The 14542-nt window shown below is 40.9% G+C and overlaps 2 protein-coding genes across 3 annotated transcripts in view; one reads left to right on the forward strand and one right to left on the reverse strand.

Moving 5' to 3' along the window:
• The window catches only part of RNF13 (ring finger protein 13), a 203870-nt gene that overhangs the window by 4012 nt on the left and 185316 nt on the right, over nucleotides 1-14542 (forward strand). The window lies entirely within an intron of this gene.
• ANKUB1 (ankyrin repeat and ubiquitin domain containing 1) overlaps nucleotides 1276-14542 on the reverse strand; it is a 30637-nt gene continuing 17370 nt past the window's right edge. Inside the window, 5 exon segments of the mRNA XM_038571202.1 lie at nucleotides 1276-1960; nucleotides 2722-2886; nucleotides 6180-6840; nucleotides 6843-7114; nucleotides 11293-11407. Of these exon segments, the coding sequence (XP_038427130.1) occupies nucleotides 2757-2886; nucleotides 6180-6840; nucleotides 6843-7114; nucleotides 11293-11407 (1178 nt within the window). The 3' untranslated portion in view covers nucleotides 1276-1960; nucleotides 2722-2756.

Genomic DNA, 14542 nt, shown 5'->3' on the forward strand with positions numbered 1-14542 from the left:
AGTTTATTTAAAAATCTATATGAAGGGATCCCTGGGTGGCGCAGCGGTTTGGCGCCTGCCTTTGGCCTAGGGCGCGATCCTGGAGACCCAGGATCGATTCCCACGTCGGGCTCCCGGTGCATGGAGCCTGCTTCTCTCTGCCTGTGTCTCTGCCTCTCTTTCTCTCTCTGTGACTATCATAAATAAATAAAAATTTTAAAAAAAATCTATATGAGGGCAGCCCAGGTGGCTCAGAGGTTTAGCACTGCCTTCAGCCCTGGGTGTGATCCTGGAGACCTGGGTTCAAGTCCTACATCAGGCTCCCTGCATGGAGCCTGCTTCTCTCTCTGCCACTCTCTTGCTCACTCTCTCAATCTCTCTCTCTGTCTCTCATTAACAAATAAATAAAATCTTAAAAAAAAATAAAAATCTATATGAAAATACAAAGGACTGAGAATAACTGAAACAAATTTGGAAAAGAAGAATAAAGCTAGAGTATACATACTACCTGATTTCAAGAACCACTGTAAAGCTATAGCAAGTAAGACAGTGTGATATTAGTATAGTCATAAGTAAACAGATCAATAGAACAAAATAGAAAATCTAGAAATAGGTCTACATAGATTATATGAAATACCTATATTATAAATTGATTTTTTTTATAAAGATACCAATGTAATTCAAAGAGCGAAAAGAAAGTCTTTTCAACAACTGTACTAGAACAATTTGATAAACTTACGGGAAAAAAAATGAATCCTGACCCTCACCTCGTATCATATACACAAAAATAATTCAAGATGGATTATAGACCTAGCGTAAAAGCTAAAACATTAAACTTCTAGAAGAAAACATATGAAGATATCTTCAAGACTTTGGGATAGGCAGACAGTTCTTAGAGGAAACAGATGACATGAACCATAAAAGAAAAAAGATGATAAATTATACTTCATCAAAGTTAAAAACTTTCATTCATCAAAAGGCACCATTAATAAAATTGAAAAGTAAGCCACAGACTGGAAAAAAAATATTTGCAATACATATATCTGACAGCGAATCTGTACATATATAGAAATTTATATATATAGAAATTTCCAATAAACCAGTAATTAAAAGATGAATAACCTGGGACATCAAGGTTGGGCATCTGCCTTTGGCTCAGGTCTTGATCCTGGGGTCCTGGGATCAAGTCCTGCATCAGGCTCCCCCTGGGGAGCCTGCTTCTCCCTCTGCCTCAGCCTCTCTCTGTGTCTCTCTCTGTGTCTTCTCATTAAAACAAACAAACAAAACAACAACAACAAAAAAAAAACCCTTTATTTTTAAAGATTTTAAAATAAAATCTTTTTAAAAAAAGATGAATAACCCAATATTTTACATGGGCAAAACTCTTGAGGTGATACTTCACAAAGAAGATATACAAATGACCAATAAGTACATGAAAAAGCATTCAGTATTATTAGTCATCAAGGAAATGCAAATTAATACCACAACGAGATGCCATTTCAAACCCACTAGAATAACAAAATCAAAAACACTGATGACAAAATTTTGACTAGTATGTGGAGCAACCTTAACATTTGTACATTGTTAATGGAGTATAAAATCATAAAACTACTTCAGAGAACTATTATGCAATTTCTTACAATTTTAAATGTACATTTACTCTATTATCCAACAATTCCATTCCTAAGTATTTGCCCAAGAGGGATGAAAGCATATGTCCAGGAAAAGACCTTTACAATAATGTTCATAGCAGTTTTATTCACAATAACATAAACTGGAGCCCAGATATACATTTAGTTGAACAGGTAAATTATGGTGTATCCATAGAATGGAATATATTAGGTAATAAAAAAATAGGAATAAGATCTGAATGAAGGAAGTATAGATAATAGAGTTATTAGGCCTGGACTCCAAAATAACTATGAATAATATGTCCAAAACATTAGATGACAGATGAAAAATTTAATCAGAGAAGTAGAAACTGTAAAAAAAGAAAAAAAAAGAGAAGAAAAAAGAAATTAATAAGAAAGCAAATATACCATAGGAAAAATTAAAAATAATACTTCACTGTAAAAAATAGAAATCAGAGTAGTGGATGCCTCTAGGGGATTGGGATGGACTTAGTTAAGGGAGTTTGAAGGGACTTTCTGGGCTAATGGAAATATTTACATCTTGATTGAGGGATTACTCTGATGTATGTTTGTCAAAGCCATTAAATCTTACATTTGAGATTTGTGCAATTCACCATATGTATTAAATTTTAAAAATTAATAAAAAGCAGTGTTTTAGCAGAAGTTCAAAAGATGTCCAAGACCAGCACATGACCTAAATCAAGTATGTGTAACTCTCCTAGGGGACTCTCCTTATAGAGAATCTTAAAATTAGTGTATTTTTACTCTGTACTATATTCATATGGTTTAAGAAACAAAAAGCACTAAAAATAACCCCAGGAAAACAAAAAAGAGAAAGAAACAGTAAAAGTTCTCATTCTCCATCCTGTTTTCCATCCTTTCAGTTTTCCTACCCTGCAGACAACTACTCCTCTCAGTTTCTTAAGAATTCTTCAACAAACTATGTAAAAACATATGCCTGAGATGTTCACTTATAGTGATGGAGTTTGAGAAAATGTGACTTTCAACATTAAATATCCTGTTGACAGTTGTGGAGTATTAGAATTGTTATTAGAAATTACAGCATTAGTCACGTGAAATGTTAACATTAGAACTAAAGGTTTTGTTTTACCAGGTCTTTGCCCAAATTGAGATTGTCATGACTTTTCAAAGCACAATTTTGGGAGGATTTTCACGTGCTATTAGGTCTTCTTGTGTAGTCAGGTTAGAAATGCTCTTTTTGGCTAGAACTCTTGCTATTCCCAACTGCTGAAGCCATCGTTTCTCTTTAAAGGCACTGCAAGAAAACAAAAATAATTTGTAAGGAAGTCTGATCTTGTCCCTATTTATTGCTGAAATGATAGAAATCTCTAGGTTGATTTTGTAGCTGCTGCTAGTTTATCTTAACCACACAAGATAGGTTGTAAAATAGAAAAGAGGACTGTTTCTCAAACTAGTTCCCTGTGAAGTGGTGGCAATGATATTTTACCAAGGCAACACCAGAAATTTAGCACCCACACCTAGAAACAGAACACCGCTTGATGTTATATAGGATTTTCTAGATTGAAACTTTTTCTGATTGTTCCCCCAGGCACCTTATACATCATATATTCCCTGATGTGCCTCCCTTCTCCTCCTTTTCCCCACCACAAAACCACTTCTTTTTCATTGATGAGGTATTAAATAACATTTTACCAAAATGCAATGAAACTTAATGTTTCATGGTAGCTACTCTCTGGCTATACACTAAGATTTGTACACTTGAATTCGATTACTCCTACTTTGTAGGGTATAACTATAATTTACCTTAGAGGGGTCCTCTGAGATTCTATCCTTGTCTTCCTCTCTGCACCCTCACCCTCAGAGCCTTTTTTTACTGATTGTTTCAACTCACATATCCATGACTCCTAAATCCTGACCAACACTTCCAATTTCCATGTCTTTTATCTTCTTCCTAAACCTGTTCCCCATCCACATCCTTGCTCTAACACAAGGACTTTGCTATCTCCTCACCATCTCTACATCTGGAAACAAACCTCAATTCCTCCGGCTGTCTCTATTTCTGCATCTAGTTAGTGATCTCGTTTTGCAGATTATTCCTCAGAAGTATCTGTCATATTTGGCTTTTCTCCTCTTCCCTACCTACTTCTGCTCTAATCCAGGTCTTTATCATTCCTTGTTTCTCTTATTACAACCTCCTAAATCTACTGTAGGCCCTCCGCAGCTTCAATAAGACTTCTTCCCAGTGACTCTTCCACATATCTCCACCAGATTTGTCTTCCTTTTTTTTTTTTAAGATTTTATTTATTTATTCATGAGAGACACACACACACACACAGAGAGAGAGAGAGAGAGGTAGAGACATAGGCAGAGTTCGAGCTCCCTGTGAAAAGACTGATGCGGGACTTGATTCCAGGACTCCTGGGATCATAACCTGAGCCAAACGAAGGCAGATGCTCAACCACTGAGCCACCCAGGCGTCCCCAGATTTGTCTTAAAAAATAAACACAAACTTATCATATGATTCGCCTGATAGAAAAGAAAAAAAACAACCCACAAACCTCTGTGGTCTACCTACCTACTTACTTCCTAATAAGCAAACTCTCCACTTGGGTATACAAGATGCTTGTCAGGGTAGGTGCGAATTACCTTGCCAGTCTCATCTTCAGCCAGTTTCTCCCTGTCCCCTAAAATGCCATTTCCAGATCCACTTACTTCTTTGAAAACTAAAATTTTCTCGAACCCCTTCACAAAGTAGTGCCCTTGACCACGTTGCCACCTCTACCTGGCTCCTTTTCCTTACCACCACCCCTTTTGTCTGGCAAAGTCCTTTCAATTTAAAGGGCTTTCACTAAACCTATCAGAAGCAATCTTGCATAAAAGTACCTTAGTGTTTCAAATATTTGAACTCTGTCCAAGTTTGCCTAATTCATCATTAATGTTCTAGATTAACTCCCTGCTTTTACCTTTGCACGTTGGCAATCTGCCTAGCACTTCACTGTTGACATAATAAGAACTTCAGAATGTTTTAAAACTGTATCTTTTTTTTTTAAAGATTTATTTATTTATTTATTCATGACAGACAGAGAGAGAGGCAGAGACACAGGCAGAGAGAGAAGCAGGCTCCAGGCAGAGAGCCTGATGTGGGACTCAATCCTGGGTCTCCAGGATCACACCCCGGGCTGAAGGTGGCACTTAGACCGCTGGGCCACCGGGGCTGCCCTAAAACTGTATCTTTTGATTTCTAAGTGCATCCATTGATAAAACTAATCAGTTTCTTATGTTTACAGCCTGATTTTAAGATGGCTATATAATTTTTTTCAACCAATCATTTTCTAGCCTTTTTCTAGAATTTTAGAATATCTCTTTTTTATATTCAGTCTAGTCAGAGATATCTCACAAATTACAAAGACTGAAGTTGGTGGGCAGTTTCTTCATCTCCTGTCAACCTCATTGTGCTCTGGAATTTTGCCAGTTTTGTAGCCCAAATAACTCTGACCACTAGGTGGCAACAGGTTAGCTGAAATAAAGTAGAGCTGAACCAAAGACCTCTACAAAAAGGCAACTGAAACAATGGGCCTTGTTTTGTTCCTTCCTTTTTATTATATTGAGTAAGGGGAAGAGCCACTCGTGAATCTACATATCCACGAGTATTACAGTAGAAATTTTCTACTGTAATATCAGCACCCAATAATACCTCATAAGTAATGGATGGGACCTGAGATCTGATCAGAGTCGTATTTTCAGGGAAATCCGATGACTAATATGTAAAATTTTATCTTATTATAAAATGAATATGTCTGAAAAGTCCACTTCTGATACACTTGTTTTTGTTTTTAAATGTGACAATGGGGGATGCCTGGGTGGCTCAGCGGTTGAGCGTCTGCCTTCAGCCCAGGATGTGATCTTGGAATCCCGGGATTGAGTCCCACATCGGGCTCCCTGCATGGAGCCTGTTTCTCCCTCTGCCTCTGCCTGTGTCTCTGACTCTCCCTCTCTGGGTCTCATGAATAAATAAAATCTTTAAATAAAATAAAATAAATGTGGCAATGGATTACTTTTTAAGCTGACCTTAAATATTAATGTCAACTCTATCACAGTGTCCAGTATGTCTGTCTTGCCCAGTAAGTCAACTGAAGTCTTTATGGTTCAGTTTGTCATTCAGTTGTTCCTTTCTCACCTTCCACTTTCGTTACCATCCAGTCTTTCATGACACTTTCGATGGTTCTCTCCCACATTTCAAGTATTCCCCCTTCTCCCTTTCATTATGTTTAACATTTTCTTATTAGTTCTTTTTTTTTTTTAAAGGACAAGCAAAGGACCTTGTTATTTCATACAGCTCTTTGTACTGTGTCTCTTGTCTTTCTGAAAGCTTGAGGAGTCAAGTGCTACACCGATTGGATTAGCCAGTAAAATGAGTTCATTTGGTCCTAGACACAAGGCTAAGATGAGGTCCTTGAAGCTGGATACTGATGCGTTGGAACCACCTGTATTACACTGTATGGCATGGTGGTGCTTCATGAACCATTCCCTGCCCTAGACCTGCCCTATTAAAGATTTGCCCTTGTACGTTTAAAGAGAAAACGTTACCTGGCCACGGCTAAGCAGTAGATGGCGATCTCCTTGGAGTCTTAACCACTGTGCTCTGAGAAATAGGCAAAGGAGGATTTGAGTAAAAAGGCAGCACTGGGTGTTGTATAGTAAAAAGATGGGTGTGAATAGCCCACTCTTGAAACTGGAGGGAGGGGGGCTTGGGGGAGATCTGTATTTTTTATGAGCTTTTCTTTTTTCCTAGCTGTTGCAGTAATTTTTTTCTGATTTTGTTGTTGTCTTTGTAATTCAGAGAATGTATTTGCATCTACCAGTGGAGGCAATTTCAAGGTTTGTTGTCTTGTATCCTGCTGTGAAATTGCCAAAGGATTGACCGGTTTCCTGCTTGCAGTTTCTTCACGTTGAGGTGGTAGCTTGCACACAGAGCTTTGCGAGTCCTTGTACCTAGCCTTATGCCAGCTTTTGGAGGTCATTTTTGGTGTGGTGAAACCATCCACCATCATGATGTCTCCAACTTTTGCCCCAAAGACCCTTGCTCCACAAAGCTGGCTTTTATTAAGGTTGTGACTCTGAGCTCTGAGGACCCATTGTTTTATTTTAATATAAATCCTCATGGGGACTGAAATTTTTGGAAAAGAAACTGTGGACCACATTTTACTCAATAAATATAATACACAATCTTTATGCTTGTGTTTAAGGCGATGGTCAGGGGAATTTGTCCCGCTGCATTTTTACATTCCAGGCACAGCACGCTGCAGTTGACAAAGGCCTTCAGAATCAACAGTTGGCCAGCTTCTGCAGCTGCATGAATGGGGCATTTAGAGACATCTGCATGGAGGGCTTCATGGCACCATGCTCAGTAGGGGTGAACACCGACAGCTTCTTCGGGCCGCACGCCCTGTTTGAGGGCCCATTCAGTGAGCTCAATGTACCCGTAAAAGGCCGCGATGTACAGGGCTACCTTTTTCTGATACCTGAATGAATGAAACAAGTAGGAGTGGGTGTTTAGTAAATCAGCAGACTGGTAAATGTAATTACACCAAATACCCACAAAACATACTAGTTAAAATGTTTATTTCTTCCTAACTTTTACATAAGATGTTTTTCAGAAAAGGCAGATAGTAATACATAGGTTAAACTCCGCAGGTCCTGGGGCCCCTGGGTGGCTCAGTTGGTTAAGCATCTGCCTTCAGCTCAGGTCATGATCTCAGGGTCCTGTAGTGGGCTCCCTGCTCAGCGGGGAGTGAGCATCTCCCTTTGCCCCTCCCCTCCGCTCTTGTTCTCTCTCTCACACACATAAATAAATAAAATCTTCAAAAAATAAACTGCACAAGCCCTGCTTATCCCCATTATCCCACTGTGCACAGGTATATGTTCAAAGTGGTTTTCTTTCTTATGAAACTCAGGGGCTCAGGAAAAATATCAAGCTATCTCTCTCTCTCCCAATAGGGAGGGAGAGAGAAGTGGGAAGGGCAAGGGAGAGAGAGAGAGAGAGAGAGAGAGAGAGAGAATATGTCTTAAACCCAGCATAGAGACTGAATGCAGGGCTTGATCTCAAAACCTGAGATCACGATCTGAGCTGAAATCAAGAGGCAGACCCCTAACTGACTGAGCCACCCAGGCACTCTTAGAGCTTTATATTAACTGGGAAACTATTGGAAGAAATCCAGTACATTTTAGAAATTTGAAAGTTTTGTACATTTATATCTGTCTTGCCTTTTCTAACGACAGCCCTTTCTGGCTTCTCCAAGTCTCTCCTGCTATTCTGATCTAAACCACTAGGTTGCGCCCCAACCAGCGCTACCACCAGTGCCATCCTCTCCTAACTGGAGCTCCTCTAGTTCTCCTAGGGGCTTTTCCTCACACGGTGCTGGGTGACCTTTTAATTACCCAAACTGGAGGTTGCCTGTCCTCTGTTCCAAATCTTCCAATTGCTTCCCACAATTGAAATCCGAATTCCCCACCTTGGCTCGCAAGACCTCTCACAATCTGGCCCCTGCCCCACTTTCCACAACCCCCCTACCCTGTCACTGCACTAGAGCCACACTGGCCTCCCTACAAATACCCCGTAAGGCATGAGTTGAATGACTGGTGCAGGCTGTTCAGAGAAATAAGAATTAGGGAGGCAATCCTGGACAGGGTCCCACCAGGTATTATCCGGGATTTATTTGGGCAGAGATAAATTTGTAGAGATGGAGACAAGCTCATCCGTTATCAGCCTATGACTGACTCTCCTCTTTCTGATTACATGCTCACCACACCATCTTTTGATGTGTCTGTGGCTTCCTGTGTAATTTTCCTGCATAAGGAAGACGACCTGCCCAGAACACGTGGGTCTCTAGGACCCACAGGTAGATTATAACAGTGGTGATTAGATGATACCTAATTAGAGCTATTACATTAATATACACTGGCATTTTGGTTCGCACATCATTTTTTTTTTCAAAATCCATTAATGCAAATCAGCATCTCTGAATGTGATCAGTTTTCTTGATTTGGGGAGAAGAGCCCCTTTTGGTGGATACTAACTGGCCTTTGCCTTCATGCTTAGCACTGACGTTATGGGAGCTAGAGGCACTCTAGACTAACTGATTCTCTTTCCTAAATGTGTCTTTTCACCGTTTGTTTTCTTAGCCTCACCCCTGCTGTCCTAAGCCTAGTTCAGGCCACTCTTACCTCTTCAGTGTCACCCTGTCTGTCCCCTGCCTGCCTCTATTCCTCACACCACAACCAGGGCGAGCATTCTAAAGTGCAGATCTCACCCTGGCTTTTCTCTACCTTCAACATCTTCCCAACACTTAAAAGTGAATGTCCAAATTCCTTTACATTCCTGTGGGTGTCTGTAAGAGCTGGCCTCTTCTGATTTTTCTAGCCTCTGGCCACTAGCTCCTTCTCACTCTATGAGCTACCGTGTGAAACTTATTTCAGTTCCTTGAATTTATTCTCTTGCCCCCTGTGGCTTTGTACATGCGATTCCATCTACCTTGGAATCTCTGTCTCTCTCTTTTCTTATGCCAACTGTTTACCTAAGTACCAACCCTAGAGATCTCATCAATTGGCTTTCTCAGGATGCTTCACCTGATCCTCTTAAGTCTAGTTAGTTGTCCATACTGTACATTCCCATGTCATCTTGCACTCTGTCCGTGTCATAACACTCTCACAGTGAATGGTGACAGCAACAACCCCTAGCATTTATGACCTGCTTACCATGTGATGTGCCAGCCCTTCTTCTAAATTCCTTTGATTATTAGGTCATGCAATCTCTAAAACAGATCTATGAGATCGACTATTTTTCTTTTTTTTTTTTTTATCACAGAAGAAACTGAGGCATAGGATGATTATATAACTTGCTCGGGTTTACGCAACTGAGCACTTAGGGAGTGGGGCTTTGAACTTAGGCAGGAAGGCACTAGAGTTTGTGCCCCTAAACATTTTGCAATTCTGCCTCTGTAGGAATCGGTTACTTATTTTCTGTTTCCCCTGCTGGACTGGAAAGATGCTGAAGCCTAGGGAACATATCTTGTTTATTGCTATATTCCTAGGATCTTGCATAGTACATGCTCAATAGATATTTGCTGATTGAATGGCAGGATAAAAGGAGCTTTTTGGCTTGTTCATGTGTGTTCTTTGAGCTGTTAGATCTTTTTTCCTTCTTTTCCCCCTTCTTCCCTGTATGCCTCTGTCCATTCTGTTTGTGTGTGTGTATGTGTGTGTGTGTTTGAACGTGATGAGAAATACAGATAGTGTGGGCAGGGCGACTGCAGGCTGAGAACTGATCACCAGAGCCGATAAGGCCAGGAGCAGAATGAGCACGTGGGCCCATCTGGGCCATGTGCATGTGTACATGTTGGGGACAAGGTCCACAGCAGGCCTGCGGGCATGCTCCTGTTGCTCACCCTCCTTAGATTTGTTTTAAAGGTTAAGGTCAAACAGAATGGATAGGCATCTGAGCACTGGAGTTAAATTGTTGGGATTCCATATCCAGTTGCGACCTGGCTAGCTGTGTGACATTGGGCTGATTTCTTAATGTCAGTTTCCTCATCTATAAAACATGATAAAAGAGTATCTACCTTGCAGAATTGTCATAAGTATGAAATTAACTATGTAACACAGTGGCCTGTTAAAAAATACTCAATAAATATGCACGATTAAAAGTAACAATGCAGCACAGCTATCTCTTTGGACTCAGAGCATGAAAAAAGGGAATTATCATTATCCCCAAATAGAAATTACTTTAAAATATTGAATATTATACAAAATTGCAAAAGCTGGTTTTCTAATATGTTACTTCTTAGAGCCCTTAGAGCTCTTGGTGGGTGTGTGGGCTTCTGTAAAGTACGATTAAATCACCAGGAGGGAGCACTGTCCAAAAATACCACTGAATTAAAAGCTAAAAAGTAATGCAGTATACAGGTTTGGGATGCTGTATAAATTAAATGACCTTGTGCTTCTCTGAGCCTATTGTCCACTGCCCCAGCCACACATGTCTGGCAAAAGTATGTACAAAGGCTTGTACTAAAAGCAGTTTGAAAAATTACCTGGGGGCTTGGGAAGAGGCAGCCAATGATTTTAACCAATCAGTTGGCAATTGGTGCTTTTTAGAATAATTGAGTAGGAGAGTGGCAAGGTACTTATTCTGATAGGCGTTTTTTTTTTTGTTTTTGTTTTTGTTTTTTTAAGATTTTATTTATTTACTCATGAGAGACACAGAGAGAAAGGCAGAGACACAGGCAGGGGGAGAAGCAGGCTCCATGCAGGAGCCCGATGTGGGACTTGATCCCAGGACCCCAGAGTCATGACCTGAGCCAAAGGCAGACACTCAACCGCTGAGCCACCTGGGCCTCCCCTCTGATAGGCTTTATAAGTGCTGTGAAAAGTCTGATTTCCAAACCAAACTGAAGTCACTCGTTTAAATAGGTAGTGTTTCCTGAGGGAAGTCTACCTGAATTGCAATCCTTCACCAAAGGCTATCAGCTCTGGTGACATCCCTGCTATCTTATCTAGCAAATTTCTCAAAAATAATGCCTGGTTGAGACATGCTAAGTGGAACTGGCATGGTGCAGCAATCCAGCTATAGAGTAAATTGCAGATTCAAGGTCCTATGGAAGTTTAGTAACAATTACTTAATTTAGCATTTTCTTTATCTCCGTACTTGAGTACTGGTCCTTCATTTGATAAATAGCATTGGACTTTAAGTTTTTGTCCCAGAAGACAACCCATCAGAAATTCCTTCCATCCATCCCAGACATCCAAACAAAGTGTTGTGCCTGTGGATCAAGAGAGGCAGTTAATGGTTCCAGTCCCTCACTGTGATGTGGCAATCCATAAAACTTCTAAGGATTGCTTTTTCTAAGCAGAGGCATAAGCTAGATGTGAATTGAAAAGTAACCTTGGAATAAGTACATGGGGATGCTATTTTCAGGCCTGCATTGACTTGAAAAGCCATTTGGCTTCTGTGCACTTCCATTTTCTCATCTGCTCGGTGATTGCATATAATGCTGAAATATTTTTTGCAGTTATCCTAAAACAGTCTTGTGGACATTGATTCCATGCTGATAGATACATCACCTTGTAAACTAAAACCCTTGTGTTGGAAGACGGAACTAAAGAAACTGTGACAGGATTAATAGGCTTTCTGGGCCTTTAGCTCACAAGCAGGCTGTGGGTGGAATTGAATGATCCTTTCATTTTACCCTTTGCCAAATAGCCATTCTCCTGACTCTGGGAAACGAACTAGGGGTGGTAGAAAGGGAGGTGGGCAGGGAGTGGGGGTGACTGGGTGACGGGCACTGAGGGGGGCACTTGATGGGATGAGCACTGGGTGTTATTCTATATGTTGGCAAATTGAACACCAATAAAAAATAAATGTATAACAAAAAAAAATAGCCATTCTAAGTAATGACATGAAAGTAGTATGTTCATTGCCGCTGGAGAATTTATCACTTGCTCCTCAAAAGTCTACCCTCTCCTGGCCTGCCCTCTGTGGCACCACATTCCCTTTGTCCTTCATGGTGGGTTTTTCAGGAATCTTATTTCCTCAGGCTTCTCTTCTTTCTTTACACATTCCCTTGGGTGTGTAAAGAACTTACTTGTTCCAGCCACTCTGACCTTTCACCTGTTCTTCAGATACACCAAGTCCACTCCCATCTCAAAACCTGAAGACATCATTTCTTTTACTTCCAAGGGTCTTCATCCAGATTTTCACAAGAGAGTGTCCTTCTTATTCAGTTTTCAATTCAAGCATCATGTCCTCAAAGAGGATCCTCTCTGCCACTCTGCCTCCCCCGACTCCACTATTCTTTATGCTTTGAGCTTACATTCACTGCATCATAGCTCCTATCATCAGTACTTGAAATCATTCTTCTTATTTGGAGATTTTTTTTGTTTCATTTCACCATTAAGGAGAAAGCTCCTTCAAGATTTGCTGCACACTTGGTAAGTCCTCATTAAATACTTGTTGGCTGACTAACAGGCAATCTCAGTGACCCTGTTGGCTTCACTGACCACACACATGACGTTCATTCCCAAGTCCAAACCTCCACAAAACCTCCAAATCTGTTCCAGCTCCAGATTCCTCCTGCTGGGAACATCACCATCTAAGGAATTGCACTATAACCCCATTGTTCTGAAAGACAATTCATCATCTTTCATCTGTGTCTGTAGCACACCACTATTTTCTTGTTACCTCAGCTAGACAGTTAGGAGCTATATACCTCATTCTTCCCCTTCTCATGCTTTTCATCTGCACAATAGGTAAGGCCTGTAAAGTTTATCTTGTGAAGGTTTGAGGACCATTTCCTTGCCTCCATCTTACCAGCTCCACCCTGTTTCAGGCCTACGTGATTTTTCACCTAAATCTACTTCTGGAAGCTCCCACCAGCCTCCCCATCTCTTTATTCAGGTCTCTGCTCAAATGTATCTCCTCTGGCTAACCATCTAAAATAGCCTCCCCTCCACATTAGCACGTGACTCTCTATTCCTGTATCCTGTTTTCTTTTTACTTGAGAGTTCTTAATTCTTTTTTAAAAAATATTATTTGTTTATTTTAGAGAGAGATCTGGGGAGGACCAGAGGGAGGTAGACAAGCAAACTCCATAGTGAGCACAGAGCCTGATGTGGGGCTTGATCCTAAGACCCTGAGATCATGACCTGAGCCAAAATCAAGAGTTGGATGACTGAGCCACCCAGAAGCCCCTAGAGTTCTTATTTCTTCTTAAAATTCACTATTTTCCTGTTTACTTAATGATGCTTACATTTCCTACTGAACTGCAAGCTTCAAGGGGGGAGGAAATTTTGCTATTCTTGCTCACAGCATTATGCCTGCTCTCCTCAATGGTGCCTGGCTCATGATGGATAATCAGTAAATATTTGTTAAATGAAATTTTACCCTATTCCTCAAATCCATTTTGGCCATGTACTGCCCTCCTAGCCCTTAGCAGCCCTGCAGGCTGTCCTGCACTTCTGTGTCCCCACCAGGCTGTTTCTGGCCCTGGGGCTTCTTCTTTTGCTGTTCTTTTGGTGTCTGAATTCTTGTGACTTTTTCCCCACACCCTCCTATATGATGCAATCTTGGCATCACTTCCTCTAGGAAGGGTGTCTTTTTTTTTTAAATTTTTATTTATTTTTGATAGTCACACAGAAAGAGAGAGAGAGGCAGAGACATAGGCAGAGGGAGAAGCAGACACCATGCACCGGGAGCCCGACGTGGGATTCGATCCCGGGTCTCCAGGATCGCGCCCTGGGCCAAAGGCAGGCGCTAAACCGCTGCGCCACCCAGGGATCCCCAGGAAGGGTGTCTTAAGCCCATCACTTCAGGGCTCAAGAAGTTAAGCCCTTCTTAACTATGTCATTGTCTCTGCAACTAGATAAAAAGATCACTCAACTGGCTACCATAATGTATGTGAAACGCTTTATCATTGAAAATACATTTCTGCTTTGGAATTGCCAGTTTGTAAAAACTAACAGAATTCTCTGAGCCCAAGCATCATGTCTCATCTAGTCTGTGGGTTTTGTTCTAGTTATGCTTTTGGTTTTCAAGGAGGCCCTCGAGAAAATGGGGTTTATTATACTGAGACAATGGCCAGATCTGCTGTACTTTAGGAACAAAGGCACCTCTCAAGATGGGCTACTCCCCATCTCTCCCATGGGCTCCAGGATCTTTCTCTCTCAAGCCCTCTATATCTCTTGGTGTCTTCTCCCTTTCTCTGTTGACAGGCTGCCCTGCTGCTTCCTTATAGTTTCTGTCCTACGTAACTGAGATATGCATGCAGCATTGCTTTGCCACAACCCAGCCTTACTTCATGGCACCATGCATTTTCTGCCCATACTGGTAACCAGTTTTGTCCCGCTATGTGTTTCCCAAAATGAATTCACAGGACTAATATTAATTAATAATGGTATAT

Source organism: Canis lupus, chromosome 23 (genome assembly GCF_011100685.1).
Source record: "Canis lupus familiaris isolate Mischka breed German Shepherd chromosome 23, alternate assembly UU_Cfam_GSD_1.0, whole genome shotgun sequence".
Lineage (NCBI taxonomy): Eukaryota > Metazoa > Chordata > Mammalia > Carnivora > Canidae > Canis > Canis lupus.